Source organism: Vigna unguiculata, chromosome 11 (assembly GCF_004118075.2).
Source record: "Vigna unguiculata cultivar IT97K-499-35 chromosome 11, ASM411807v1, whole genome shotgun sequence".
Classification (NCBI taxonomy): domain Eukaryota; kingdom Viridiplantae; phylum Streptophyta; class Magnoliopsida; order Fabales; family Fabaceae; genus Vigna; species Vigna unguiculata.
In genome coordinates, this window is record NC_040289.1 from 29,835,346 (window position 1) to 29,848,667 (window position 13,322).

Genomic DNA, 13,322 nt, shown 5'->3' on the forward strand with positions numbered 1-13,322 from the left:
ACGTGGTAGTGATAATAATTGTTTTAAATTTAGTCATCTATTTAAATTTTTTGTTCAATTTAGTACCCAAATTTTTTAAAATGATTCAATTTCGTCCTTTCTAATTTGAGACCAAATTAGTAAAGTTTAATTATAACTTTTATATATAAGTTGTAATTAAGTTTATTTACTAATTTGGTCTCAAACTGGAGAGAACAAAATTAGATCATTTTAAGAAATCAGGGTACTAAATTGAACCAAAAATTTAAATAGAGAACTAAATTGAAAATAACTATTACCACTGCCACGTGTCATGATTGTAAGCTGACATGTGGCAGTTTATAAAATTTTACAAAAAAAAGTAAGAAATTAAAAAAAAAATTAAAAATTTCACGGCTTGACACGTGTCCTGTACGAGTACGGACACTAACGAAGATGACCAAATTGAATCTTTTTAGATAATTGGGATACTAAATTGAACAAATCAAAAGTATGAAAACCAAATTGAACTTAACCAAAAAATTGGAATACCAAATAAGTAATTATACCTATTTTTTATTTGTATTGTTAACGTGTGGTAATTAAACCAAAATTATTTAACAATGTTCTCCTCCATAGATTTGGCAGAATCAAATTTAAAAGACTTTTTCCTTCTGCTGTTTCCAAGAACATGCCTAATCATCTTACAAGAAGAACAAAAAGGGAAAAATTTTCATGTATGTCAACATTTCAGAAGTAGACCATGTATCCTCATGCACCACCGAGCTTTAGTTAGTTTTATTAAATCCAGAACAAAATCTTTTATCCAAGCAAAATAATAAACCCTTCATGTATGTCCTCAAGAGGCAAAATCAAACTCATAAACCCTTCATCTAAAAGAATAATTTTCCAAAATCCTAAAGACTTTCATGTATGTCCAACTTTTTACATACATCACTATGAGTAAGTGATTTATCTCTCTCTGACAGAATAATTCTACCATAAAGATGATTTTTACATTCTTCCAAACCGGTCAGATAAATCTCCTTAAGAAATCTGTACTGCAAGTATATCTTCTTTATTATATGATGATGTAGATAACTGAGATAAACAAATATTATAAGCATTATTTAAAACATGTGCATAGATTTTTCTTTGTAACACACAAATACCCTCAAATAAAAAAATGAAATCCTGCAGAAATAGAACCCATACCCCCTAAACAAAATCGTAAGAAAAAAAATACAAAAAACAGAAGTAATAGAAAGCTAAACACCCAAAACCCTAAGTCCAAGTCCTTAGATATCCTTCCTCCACAATCAATATTACTCAAAAGTTAACAAAAATTAAATTGGGTGAGAGAGGCTCGAACTCTCGACCTCAGATCACTCAGAAGCTATGAGACCTACGCGCTAGCCAACTGCGCCACCATCCCAATTTCCCTTATATGTCTACTCTTTGATTTACCAAAATCTGATATTAAATAGTGTAGCTTAAATATGATTTCAGTTTTAATAAAACAAAGTAAATTTTTATTTTAATTTCTATGACATTCAAAATAGTAATTTTATGATATCATATAACGACTTATATGGTGAAGAAAAGTCAAGTGTCTCTTTTTAAGTGATACATAATAATATTGTCAAACAATATTAATATGCATATGAAACCTAATAAACTCTTAAATTAAGAAATATATTTATTCAATAAATATTAAGCTTTTTTGGGATACACATAATAAAATACGATGTTTAAACGTAACTCATTAATTCTACATAAAAAAAAAATCATTTTTAAATCTAAAAGTTATATTTAAATCATGTTATGTAGTCTGTATTTATGTTTCTGTACCATTTGCTAATAAAATGTATTCCTCATCTCGTATCATTCTTACCCTTTATGGTTCCTTCTGCTTCTCTAATGTTTTTTTCTTTTCAGACTTATTATATATTTCTTTCTTGTGTCTTTCAATAGTGGTAGATTTAAAATTATTAAAAGAACTATTCATCTATGTTGTCTTTTCTTATGTAAGCATGTATTTATCTTAATATTCTTCTTTCTGTTTTTTCTTTACTTTTATTTCTTTGATGAATATGTTTTTAAAAAAACATGATTTGTTATTCACTTAACTTCCTTCTTGGAAATAAATGTTATACCACTTTCTCATATATGAGTTGTTAACACAATATCGGCGCTATTGAGATGTTTAGAAAATAAACTTATGAGATTTACTATTGAAGTATGAGTTGTCTATGTAAAAATTAAACTTATCATTTTCAACTTAAAATTTTAACATTCAAGATTTGTAGATTTTTTTTATATTATTCAACTTGAAAAAAAAAAGTCTTAGTATAACTAAGTGACTTGATGACTCCTGATAAATGCTCCTGAGAACTAGAACACATGGGAAACTTCACTGGTCTTTGACGCTCAAGTAAGTAAGATAGTTTTAGGATCTATGAGAATAGAGTAATGGGTATGAGAATTTGTGTGTATTTCCTAGTGAAATACCATGTGTATTTGTGGGGGTTTATGGGCCTTATGAGGTTTGTTACAATAATTGATAATATTAAAAGAATATCAAATAATATAAACAAATATAACAGCTTACAATATATATGATAATTAGCGAAATAATAATAATAATAAATGTGATACCTTATCTAATATACCAAATATTCTGTAAATATATAATATTAGGGAATATCAAGACATAATCAAACTCTCGAGATTTGGTCACGTATATTGTTAATATATGAATATTTGAACCAATAAATATATCTCATAATATCTTCCAACCACTTTAGCATATTTGTTGAGCTGGGTATGTACATAAGCCCTACAAGCTCGGAAGTTTGATTAACATACAGGAATGTTTATTGCGATTGTAACTAGCCCTTTGGTCAAGTCGTAGCCGACTTTACGTTTGCAGGTGGATTGGTCGTTTGGTCGAACTATATGTGGTCATCTTTGACCATGCTAAACTTGTTGTTAACTTAGGTCATTCTTGATTGTATTGTGGGTGGTCGTCTTTGATTTTGTAGGTGGATTGGTCGTTTGATCGAGTTGTGGGTAGTTGTCTTTGAGCATGGATGTTGTTTTGAGCACTTTGAATTATTGACTTAGGCAAGATCTGATGTCACTTATCTAAGCAACATTTGTGTTATCGACTTAGGCAAGCTTTGTGTGTGTTGTCGATTTATGCAGGCTCAGGTGTCGCTTGAGAGGGTTTAATTTGATGCTACTATTTAGGTAGGCTAAGGTGCCGCTTGAGCGGGCTTATCTTGTGTTACCATCTATGTAACTCGGGAGTCATACTTGTGAGCTTATGTTGTCATCTAGATAACTCGGGTGCCACGTGTGTGAGCCTTTGTTATCGTCTAGATAACTTGGTGCCTCGTTTGAGAGTTGTGCTTATGTTACTATCTTATAAGTAACTTTGTGCCTCGTTTAAAGGTTTTACTTAGGCAATTGTCTCAATAACTTAGTGCCTCGTTTGAAGGCTTTCGTTTATGTTACCATCTAGATAACTCAATGCCTCGTTTTGATGGTTTTTCTTATGTTATTGTCTAAGTATATTGGTGCCTCGTCTAAAGGCTTTGCTTATGTAATAATAGGTTTCTTCTATGTTTTCCCAAATGTGACATTTACTTGGGACACACAATCATACACTTCTTCTTCAGTTAAGGGTGGCAGTGCAATTTTTTCTTCTTGACATCCATTGGAAGCCTTTTCCAATCGATGATATGGGTGATTACATCTCAAAAATCTTCAATGGCCAATGTAACAAGTATTCCTCCCATGTTTTAGTTGACGATAACTTGTGTTTTATTCACATATCGGACAAGCATAATGTCTTTTCACTATAACCGCTCAAATTTTCATAAGTTGGAAAATCATTAATGGTGCGAACTAACAAGGCTCATAAGTTAAAATTCATTTTTGCATATGCATCAAACATCTCAACTCCTTCATCCCCCATCAATCTTAAATCTTTTATCAACGAATTTAGATAAACATCAATATTGTTTCTATGATGTCTTGGTTCAAATATCATCATAGATAACATCATGTATTTTCTCTTCATGGTCAACCAATAAGGCAAGTTATACATGATAAGCAAAATAGGCCACAAACTATGCTTTCTACTTACATTACCATAAGGCTTCATCCCATCAAGTTATAAGACCAAGCCTCAAATTTCTTGGATCACTCCTAAATTATGGGTATATAGTATCAATTTTCTTCCATTGAGGTGAATCAGCAGTGTGTCATAACAATATAGCACTTTTTCTTCCATTTTCATGCCATTTAAGGTTTTTTGCATCATTAACATTGGAAAATAAATGCTTAAATTGAGGTATGATTGGAAGATACCATAACACTTTTGTAGGAGGACCATTCTTCATATTATCTTCATCATCGTCGTCATCCTTCACTTTGTATCATGATACTCCGCATCTTGGACACTTAGTCAATGTCTTAAACTCTTTTTCACACAGTATGCAATCATTGGGACACGCATGAATTTTGTGGTACTCCATACCCATTGAACATAGTATCTTCTTCGTCTCATAATGACAAGTTGACAATGTATTACCCTCTGGGAGCATGTAATGCAACAGTTCGAGCAACTCAGTGAAACTTTTATCCTTCCACCCATTTCTGACTTTAATGTTAAATAATCTTGATACAACTGACAAACGACTGAAACTCGTATAATCGGGATATAAAGTCTTTTTTTGAATCATCTTTCACTGAATCATACATGTGTGCTTGTTGAAAATTGTCTTCTTCAATATCTAGAATCATATCTTCCATGCGATCCTCACAACGTAGATTGGACTCTTGACTTTGAGATATAGTTGGAAGGTGTACAACTTCACCATGTTAGGTCCATATTGTATAACTCTTTAGGATACCATCACATAGAAAGTATTCTAGTATCAACTTGATTTCTTGTTGTCTCCTGTTCAAACAATTAACACAGGGACAATAATACTTTCTGTTCTTAGAAGGTTGAATCTCCCAAACAACTTTAGGGGTTAACAAACTCAGCTCCAAAGAGAACTCATCTTCCAATCACAAACAAGAAGGGGGAGGTGTCTGCAAAAGACACTATGATGCCAAAGTCCCTTGACGCCTGTCAGTGCAAGGACAGACATCAATTTCAGCCTTTTTTTCCCTCCTGTTGGCGAGAGTTGAACGTCGAGTGCGAATCGAACAGACGTAAAGGGATGTCAGGCACCAGTTTTCAGACGTTAGCTAACGTTAGTTTTTTTTTCAAATGTTAATTTTTACGTCACATATATGACGTCGGTATTTTTGCAGACGTCAAAAGCTGAAAATAACATATGTTATAGGCACTTTTTGTGTTAGTGGACTGAACAATTGTACACTGTTTTTTTATGCATAGTTATCATATTCTAAAATAAAGATATCAATTAAAACTAATGATATAAATTTAGTACGGAACAATTGTATTCTTTAAAGAGTAAAAGGTTAGTGTTGGATATACTGTACTAGGAATATTTGGTCCATGACTTAAAGTAATCTTTGTAATGAAAACTTTTCAAAACAAGAGGTTGATCATTCCATATCAATCATTCACATATGATAACCCCTTGATTAAATTGTAGTAAGTAGAAAGAAAAATATTTTCTTTTGATATCGATAACTACAATTCGATAATTCATTAGAAGAGTATAAAATGATTCTAATGAAAATGTCAAATGATTATAAAAACCTTTTTTATGTCAAAGTATTATATTGTCCTTAGAAACTGTTTGATTCTCTAGATTTTCCATTGTTAAACAAACTTCGCCAATTTGTTCAATCTGGTTACCTCATATAGATTTGTTGTGATCAGTCTTGCACTACCCTTCTCAAGATGTGGCTTTCCCTCGCCAGGAGAACATTGTCATTCAAACCTTCGATGTTGCATTTTCTGGAATTGCATTTAGTATAGTGAGTTTTTAATGGTCTGGTTTTGGTTGTATATTTTGTACCCTTTTCAAAGTTGCCATATACAATATAGCACTCAATGCATTGTTAGTTAAGAAAAAAAAAAACATGAAAACCAGACACCCTTAGTTGAGATAAAAGGATAAGCATTGTTTATAACATGTGAAGAGATTTATCTCTATAATAAAACAGACGCCAAGAAATATGAAATCCTGCATACACAGAACCCATGCCCCCTAAACAAAATCGTAAGCAAAAAATACAATAAACAGAACCCATGGAAAGCCACACCCAAAACCCTAACTCCAAGCAAAAAATATCCTTCCTTCACAATCCAAGTTACTCAAAAATAAAATTTTTAAGAAAAAAAATTAAAATGGGGTGAGAGAGGCTCGAACTCTCGACCTCAGGATCACTCAGAAGCTATGAGACCTACGCGCTAGCCAACTGCGCCACCACCCCAATTATGTTGTACATGTGATGTCCACATAGCATATATTCTTAAAATAGATATACATATCTTACTTAGGCCCATCTAGACAAGGTCCAGGAGAAAAGGTATATAAGTCAATCACTAAGTATAAGATAAGATTTTCTCTTATAACACACATAATATATTACTTGAGCCTCAAAATATTTGTAAGTACCATATTTCAAATCGGAAATATGACTAAGGAGAGAACACCTAATACAAGTAAGTAAGGAGAAAATATTTCGGACAACAACACAAGAAAACTTAGGGTATTGTGAGAACATTTCGGTCACACATAAAAATATTATTAAACTTTAACCTTTCTTTTGTTTTCTTAATATGAGACCGTCAACGAGTAGCAGATCTTCAGCCAAAATTTTGAAATGCTAAAATTTTGGTTGAAATTACTTCTTTGATCCATTTTTTCGTCCAAAAATTTTAAGTTGCTCCTCTAGTTTTTTTAAATCTCAATTTGGTCCGATTTTTTAAAATTGATGTACTTTGATCTTTTTCATTAAATATTTTGAAGCAAAAGAAATTTTTTTTATCAAAAATTGATACTAGGATTATGTCAATTACACCAACAAATCAAACAATCATTCTTGTTCACAACTTCAATTTTGATGAAAAATTTGATTCAAGAAATTTAACGAGAATGATAAATTTGATCATTTTTTTTCAAAAATCGGAATCAAATTGAGACAAGAAAAAAACTAGAGAACCAACTTGATATTTTTGAATGAAAATAGAAACCAAAAGAATAATCTCAAATTTTTTATATAAACTAGTAAAAACATTGTATTTAATTTTTTCATAATAATAAAAAATAATTAAATTATAATTATTGTCATTATTATAATTATAAAATTAAATATAAATAACTTTTATAATTTTACTATAATTAATTTTCATTTATAATGATTAAATTTTTAAAAAATCAAATAAAAAAATAGTTAAATTACACAAATAATCATTTAAAAGATAATATTAATAAAATAATTATTTTTATTTAAAAAATATTTAAAATATAAAATTTGAAAAATAAATGTGGACCCAAAAGAAACTTTTTCTTATATATAAATATAGATATATACAAATTTATTAAAATATCAAATATATGAAATATATTATAAATATTAATTTTTGAAAAACATATTTAAAATTATATATTAAAATATATAAATATATAAAAATAAATAAAAACATAAAAACATAAAAACATGGGGCCATGGTCCCGTCCCTGTGAAGGTCACCACTGCTGTCAACTCATTTTGTATTCTTAATTTCTTTCTCTCTTCATGTATATAATTATGTTTATTTAAAGCAAAGGTTTCGATCATAAGGAATGAAATAATTAGGTAAAATAATAAATGGGGAATGTGGCTTGTGTTGTCCGAACAAGAGGGAATCTACATTCATCACGTATAAAAAAGATACACTATTGGTGACTTTAGAAAGATAGACTATTGTACATATTAGGCCTAACAAATATATTAAGTGATGTGATCCAATAAAATCCATTTAGTTTTATTGATCTAAAGTGGTTGAATTTTGATATATATTTGTTGGTGTAAATATTCATATATTCATATATTAATATTATATGTGATTAAATCTCAGTAGTTTGATTACGTCATTATATTCCTTAATATCATATATTTACAGAATATTTGATATATCTGGTAAGGTGCTATATTATTATTATTATTGTTATTATTTATTCAGGATAAGTTGTTATTTTATTGATATTGGTTAATATTACATTATCTATTTTATCAAAGGTTCAAAAGGCCCTATAAATACACATATTATTTCTAAGGAATACACATTCTCTCATATACTCATCCTCTCTTATTCTAAAAAAATTCAAACTCTCTTAATGATTTGAGCACTACTTGAATCTTACGTCACTACTCGGATTTGTCATCTAAACAAGGTTCACGCTCCAAATTTCGGTAAGAAAAACTATATTTTTATACTGACATATCAATTAAACTCTTCCACCTGAAGAATAATTTTAATGTTTTTTTGTCACTTCATTGTCTTTAGTTTGTTCCTATGTTTATCTTAACTAAGTGTCATATTCTGATTGTTTATGGTGTCAAGTTGGTATGGGGATACATTGATTAGATCAATAGTTTTTAGTTAATATTTGAATTGCATTATGTTGAACTGTCAAAAGACCTTAATTAATCTCTCTTAATGATGTCGATGAATTTTCCTTACTTAAGATTGATTGGTTAAGATTCGTCTTCTTATTTATAGTTTGGGATTTTATTTGTTCCCGTTAATAAGTCATCTGGATTCTAGAGTAATGACACATTAACTACATTTTGTTGAGATTTTTGTAAAATATCTTATTGTATAATTTTTATCTTAGAATATTTTTTTGAAGAATCTTAACTGGAATATTAATTTTACCTTGCTACTAATGACAAGTGACTTTCATCCAACAAGTTTTAATTAAACCAATAAAAATTATTTGTTATTTTCATTAATAAAAATGTCATCTTATATTTAAAACAAAATATTATATTTCTTAACTTGTAGATACAATTAGTAAACTAAATAATGATAAGATAATAATTACATCATTTAATTATTAACAGACAAATTAAAAATAGAGATTCAATTAAAAAATATAAAAAATTTAAGTCTTGAATAAAAATAATTAACAGAAGTTACGTAAAAATACTCAAATATATAAACAACTTTAATTTCAGTTAAGTCTTTATTAAAATAATAACATCTCTTTTAATATATATATATATATATATATATATATATATATTATCTATTACAATAAACCCAAATATTAATGGATTTTATTTGAAATAAAAAAAAATAGGATTTATATTTCTTTTAAGCAACTTTCATTCTTTTAAGAAACTTTCATTCAGCTTGCAATGATAAACTTGTACTATTTGTATAAATATTACATTATTATATTAAATACTTTTGAACACTAATAGTTAAATTTTAATATTTTCTTAATTATTTTATATACGAGCGCTTAGATGATAATGAAATGGAACATGTGTGTTTGTTTATCTCCTTCCAACCCTTGCATTGAAAGTTCGTTTTTATTTCTATGAATGACTATAAAAATTTTGTCTTATTTCTTTTTCTGTAAGAGAATTGATATTCGTTCATCTAAAAATTCAAATATTAATTAAATGTGTTTTTTTAGACGTAATCTTTATTGAATGGGAAAGAATTGTAACTGATAAATATTTAATTTCAAATAGTTAATACAATTAATTATTTAAGTTTAAATGTGAAACTGTGTATTAAATTAGAACGGTCCAACGTCAGTATATCTTTAATTTAATTTTTATTTATTGAATCATAAAATCTTAGTTTTCTTTTTGATGAATTCTATTCTATTATATTTAAGATCTATAATTTATATTTAAGTACATAGGTTTAATAATATTCTAAAATAAAGATATGAATTAAAAGCTAGTGATAAATTTAGAATGAAACAATTATATTCCTTAAAAGAGTAAAAGGTTAGTGTTGGATATTCAACTGTAGCAGTTCCTCCCTAAACAAAAATACAACTGTACAAGGAATATTTTGTCCATGACTTAAAGTAATCTCTGTAATGAAAACTTCTCAAAACAAGAGGTTAATCAATCACATATGGTAACCCCTTGATTTCCTTATCAAAACTTGTAGTAAATAGAAAATGCTTGATTCTATAGATTTCCCATTGTGTTTTGGTGAGGTCCCTAGACATGGAAGAAGAGGGTAACGTGAAGGGTGAAGAAGCATTCAGGACGACAAGGGTGCCACCATGGACAAAACAAATCACTGTGAGATCAGTGGTCACGAGCTTTGTTCTCAGTCTTGTTTTCAACTTCATTGTGTGCAAACTCAACTTCACCACAGGGATCATTCCATCCCTCAATGTAGCTGCAGGGTTGTTGGGATTTGCAGTGATCAAGTCCTACACTACCCTCCTCAACAGCTGTGGCTTGCTCAGAGAACCTTTCACTCGTCAGGAGAATACTGTCATTCAAACCTTCGTTGTTGCATCTTCTGGAATTGCATTCAGCAGTAAGTTTTTAATTCTTATTTTCATTCACCACCCTTTTCCTCATATTCTGGAATTGCATGTTGTTAGTTAAAAAAAAGAACATGAAAACCAGTTTATGTGACCAACTTGTATTATATTTAATGTGTGTTGTGAAAAGGTGGCATGGGAAGTTATCTACTTGGTATGAGTCCATACATTGCAGCTCAAGTTGATGGGGGGAACACACCAATCAATACAAAGAGCCTCTCTCTGGGTTGGATGTTTGGTTTTCTTTTTGTTGTTAGTTTTGTTGGACTCTTCTCTATAGTGCCTTTGAGAAAGGTATGTTGAAACACAACTACAGCAAAGTTTTTCAATTGCAGTTTATTGAACCTAACATTTCAATTGACATTACACAGATGATGATATTGAAGTACAAACTAACATATCCTAGTGGAACTGCCACAGCTCTTCTTGTCAATAGCTTACACACACCAAAAGGAGCAAAACTAGCAAAGTAAGTATTGTTTTGCAATTCATATGCATACAACATAAACAGATAGTACACCACATTTTTTTTTAACTTTGTGCCATACTTAACTTCACCACATTTGTGTAAACAGGAAACAGGTTGCTTTGCTCTTCAAAAGTTTTTGTGGCAGCTTTGCTTTTGGTTTTTTCCAGTGGTTTTTCACTGCAGGAGATGGTTGTGGGTTTAACACTTTTCCCACGTTTGGTCTCCAAGCCTACAGCAAAAGGTATTTATATATGTCTTACAGCTTAAGATTGATTGGGATATGACTAGAAATCAACAAAAATCAGATTACTGAATTTCCATCTAGAAACTTATGTCTTTAATTAGACTATAATCCTCATGTGGTAAATTATTTTAAAAGTGATAGGATAAAAGTCTTTATAGTGACAGTATAATAACTCTTACTGTGCATATTTCCCAACGCTCTTTTCTCCCTTTGACTGTATAGTATTTAAGTAATGAAATGAATAATCTGAATACAAAATTTACAGGTTCTACTTTGATTTCTCATCTACCTATGTTGGAGTTGGAATGATTTGCCCTTACTTGATAAATGTATCTCTGCTTCTTGGAGCTGTAATCTCATGGGGAATCCTATGGCCTTGGATTGAGAAAAAGAAAGGAATCTGGTATAGTGCTCATATACCTGCTAGCAGTCTAAGCAGCATCCAAGGATATAGGGTACACATATATCCACTTAGCAAGCTTCATTGTTCATAGTTTTTAACATGTCATTTGTTAAAATTTGTATACAATATTCAAATTGTCTAGTGCTAATTATGAGAAAAATCCATGAACAGGTATTCACTGCAATTGCTATGATGCTTGGGGACGGTCTTTACCATTGTGTCATCATGCTGATAAGAGTTGCCTATAGTCTCATCATGGAACACCTTGAGAAAAAAAAGTCACGCCATCAAAACCCAGACAATGTTGATAAAACCCCGAGTGCAGACTTAGATACTCAACGTCGCACAGAGTATTTCTTGAAAGATCAGATTCCCTCTTGGGCTGCTTTCAGTGGCTACATTGTTCTTGCAGTTATTTCCATCATAACAGTGTCACACATCTTTCCTCAACTGAAATGGTATCATGTACTAATCACTTACCTCATTGCTCCTATTCTGGCCTTCTGCAATGCCTATGGATGTGGTCTCACTGATTGGTCTTTGGCATCAAACTATGGCAAAGTTGCCATAATTATATTCAGTTCATGGGTTGGCCTTGAGAATGGAGGCATCATTGCAGGCCTTGCATCATGTGGTGTCATGATGAGCATTGTTTCCACAGCTTCTGATTTGATGCAAGACTTCAAAACCGGGTACCTCACCCTTGCATCTCCTAGGTCCATGTTTGTGAGCCAAGTTTTAGGTACTGCCACAGGGTGTCTTGTGTCCCCTTTGATGTTTTGGTTCTTCCACAAGGCCTACACACTTGGTGACCCTCAAGGCTCTTACCCTGCACCCTATGGAGAAGTTTACCGTGGAATGGCCCTTCTTGGAGCTAAAGGTTTCTCTTCTCTCCCCAAACATTGTCTTCAACTAGCTATCATATTCTTTTTCTTGGCTGTGTTTATTAACATAGTGCGTGATTTGTTGATGCATTATGAGACCAAGTATAGGATATATAGGTTTGTTCCTAACGCCATGGCTTTGGCCATCCCATTCTATCTTGGTGGGTACTTTGCTATTGACATGTGCATTGGGAGCTTGATTCTATTTTTGTGGGAGAAAAAGAACAAATCAAACGCAAATGATTTTGGTCCTGCTTTAGCATCTGGACTTATATGTGGTGATTCTTTGTGGAGTGTTCCTGCTGCTATAATGTCTCTTGCTGGAGCCACTCCACCAATTTGCATGAAGTTCTTGTCTAGTGCTGTAAATAAGAAGGTTGACACCTTCTTGAATGGTGGTCCTTGATGCTTCTTTAGTTGGATCATGATGTTCATATGAAGTTAAGGAATGATCAGACATTGTATTTGGATTTCTTGTTATACAACTTTTCTTTTCTGAATAAATATGGAGGCTTGCATTGCTTTCTTTTTATCTTTGTAAAAACATTTCTTTCTTTTATATCTCTACAAAAGTATGAAACCATTATTCAGCATTTCTGATAATATTCCCTGAACTACACATCTCAGACATAGAACAGAATAAGATTTTTTTTAGTACCAATTGTACACAGAATAGGAGATTTACATAGAACAGAGGAAGGTTACCCAATCCTATTCTATCCAATGTTTATAAATGATTATTCCTAATTGATATGGTAAATTCACAATTAATATTACACAAATATATGTATGCTGCAGTATATACTTATGCTTTGAAGTTGATAAACAAGTTCTCTTCAGGTGAAGGCCTTTTAATAAG

General features: G+C 30.9%; 1 protein-coding gene across 1 annotated transcript; it reads left to right on the forward strand.

Moving 5' to 3' along the window:
- Positions 1-10,062: 10,062 nt before the first annotated feature.
- LOC114169154 (probable metal-nicotianamine transporter YSL7) lies at positions 10,063-13,007 on the forward strand. Its single transcript, XM_028054192.1, has 6 exons — positions 10,063-10,456; positions 10,594-10,757; positions 10,835-10,932; positions 11,039-11,173; positions 11,442-11,631; positions 11,751-13,007. The coding sequence occupies exons 1-6, from the start codon at positions 10,135-10,137 to the stop codon at positions 12,867-12,869; spliced, it is 2,028 nt and encodes a 675-aa protein (XP_027909993.1). The 5' UTR covers positions 10,063-10,134; the 3' UTR covers positions 12,870-13,007.
- The last annotated feature ends 315 nt before the right edge of the window (positions 13,008-13,322 follow it).

Bases quoted from the DNA above. Each gene is read 5' to 3' on its own strand.
- LOC114169154 (XM_028054192.1), top strand. From the start codon at position 10,135: ATGGAAGAAGAGGGTAACGTGAAGGGTGAAGAAGCATTCAGGACGACA. The intron at 10,758-10,834 runs GTATGTTGAAAC...GACATTACACAG, and splicing joins CTATAGTGCCTTTGAGAAAG to ATGATGATATTGAAGTACAA. The intron at 10,933-11,038 runs GTAAGTATTGTT...TTGTGTAAACAG, and splicing joins AAAGGAGCAAAACTAGCAAA to GAAACAGGTTGCTTTGCTCT.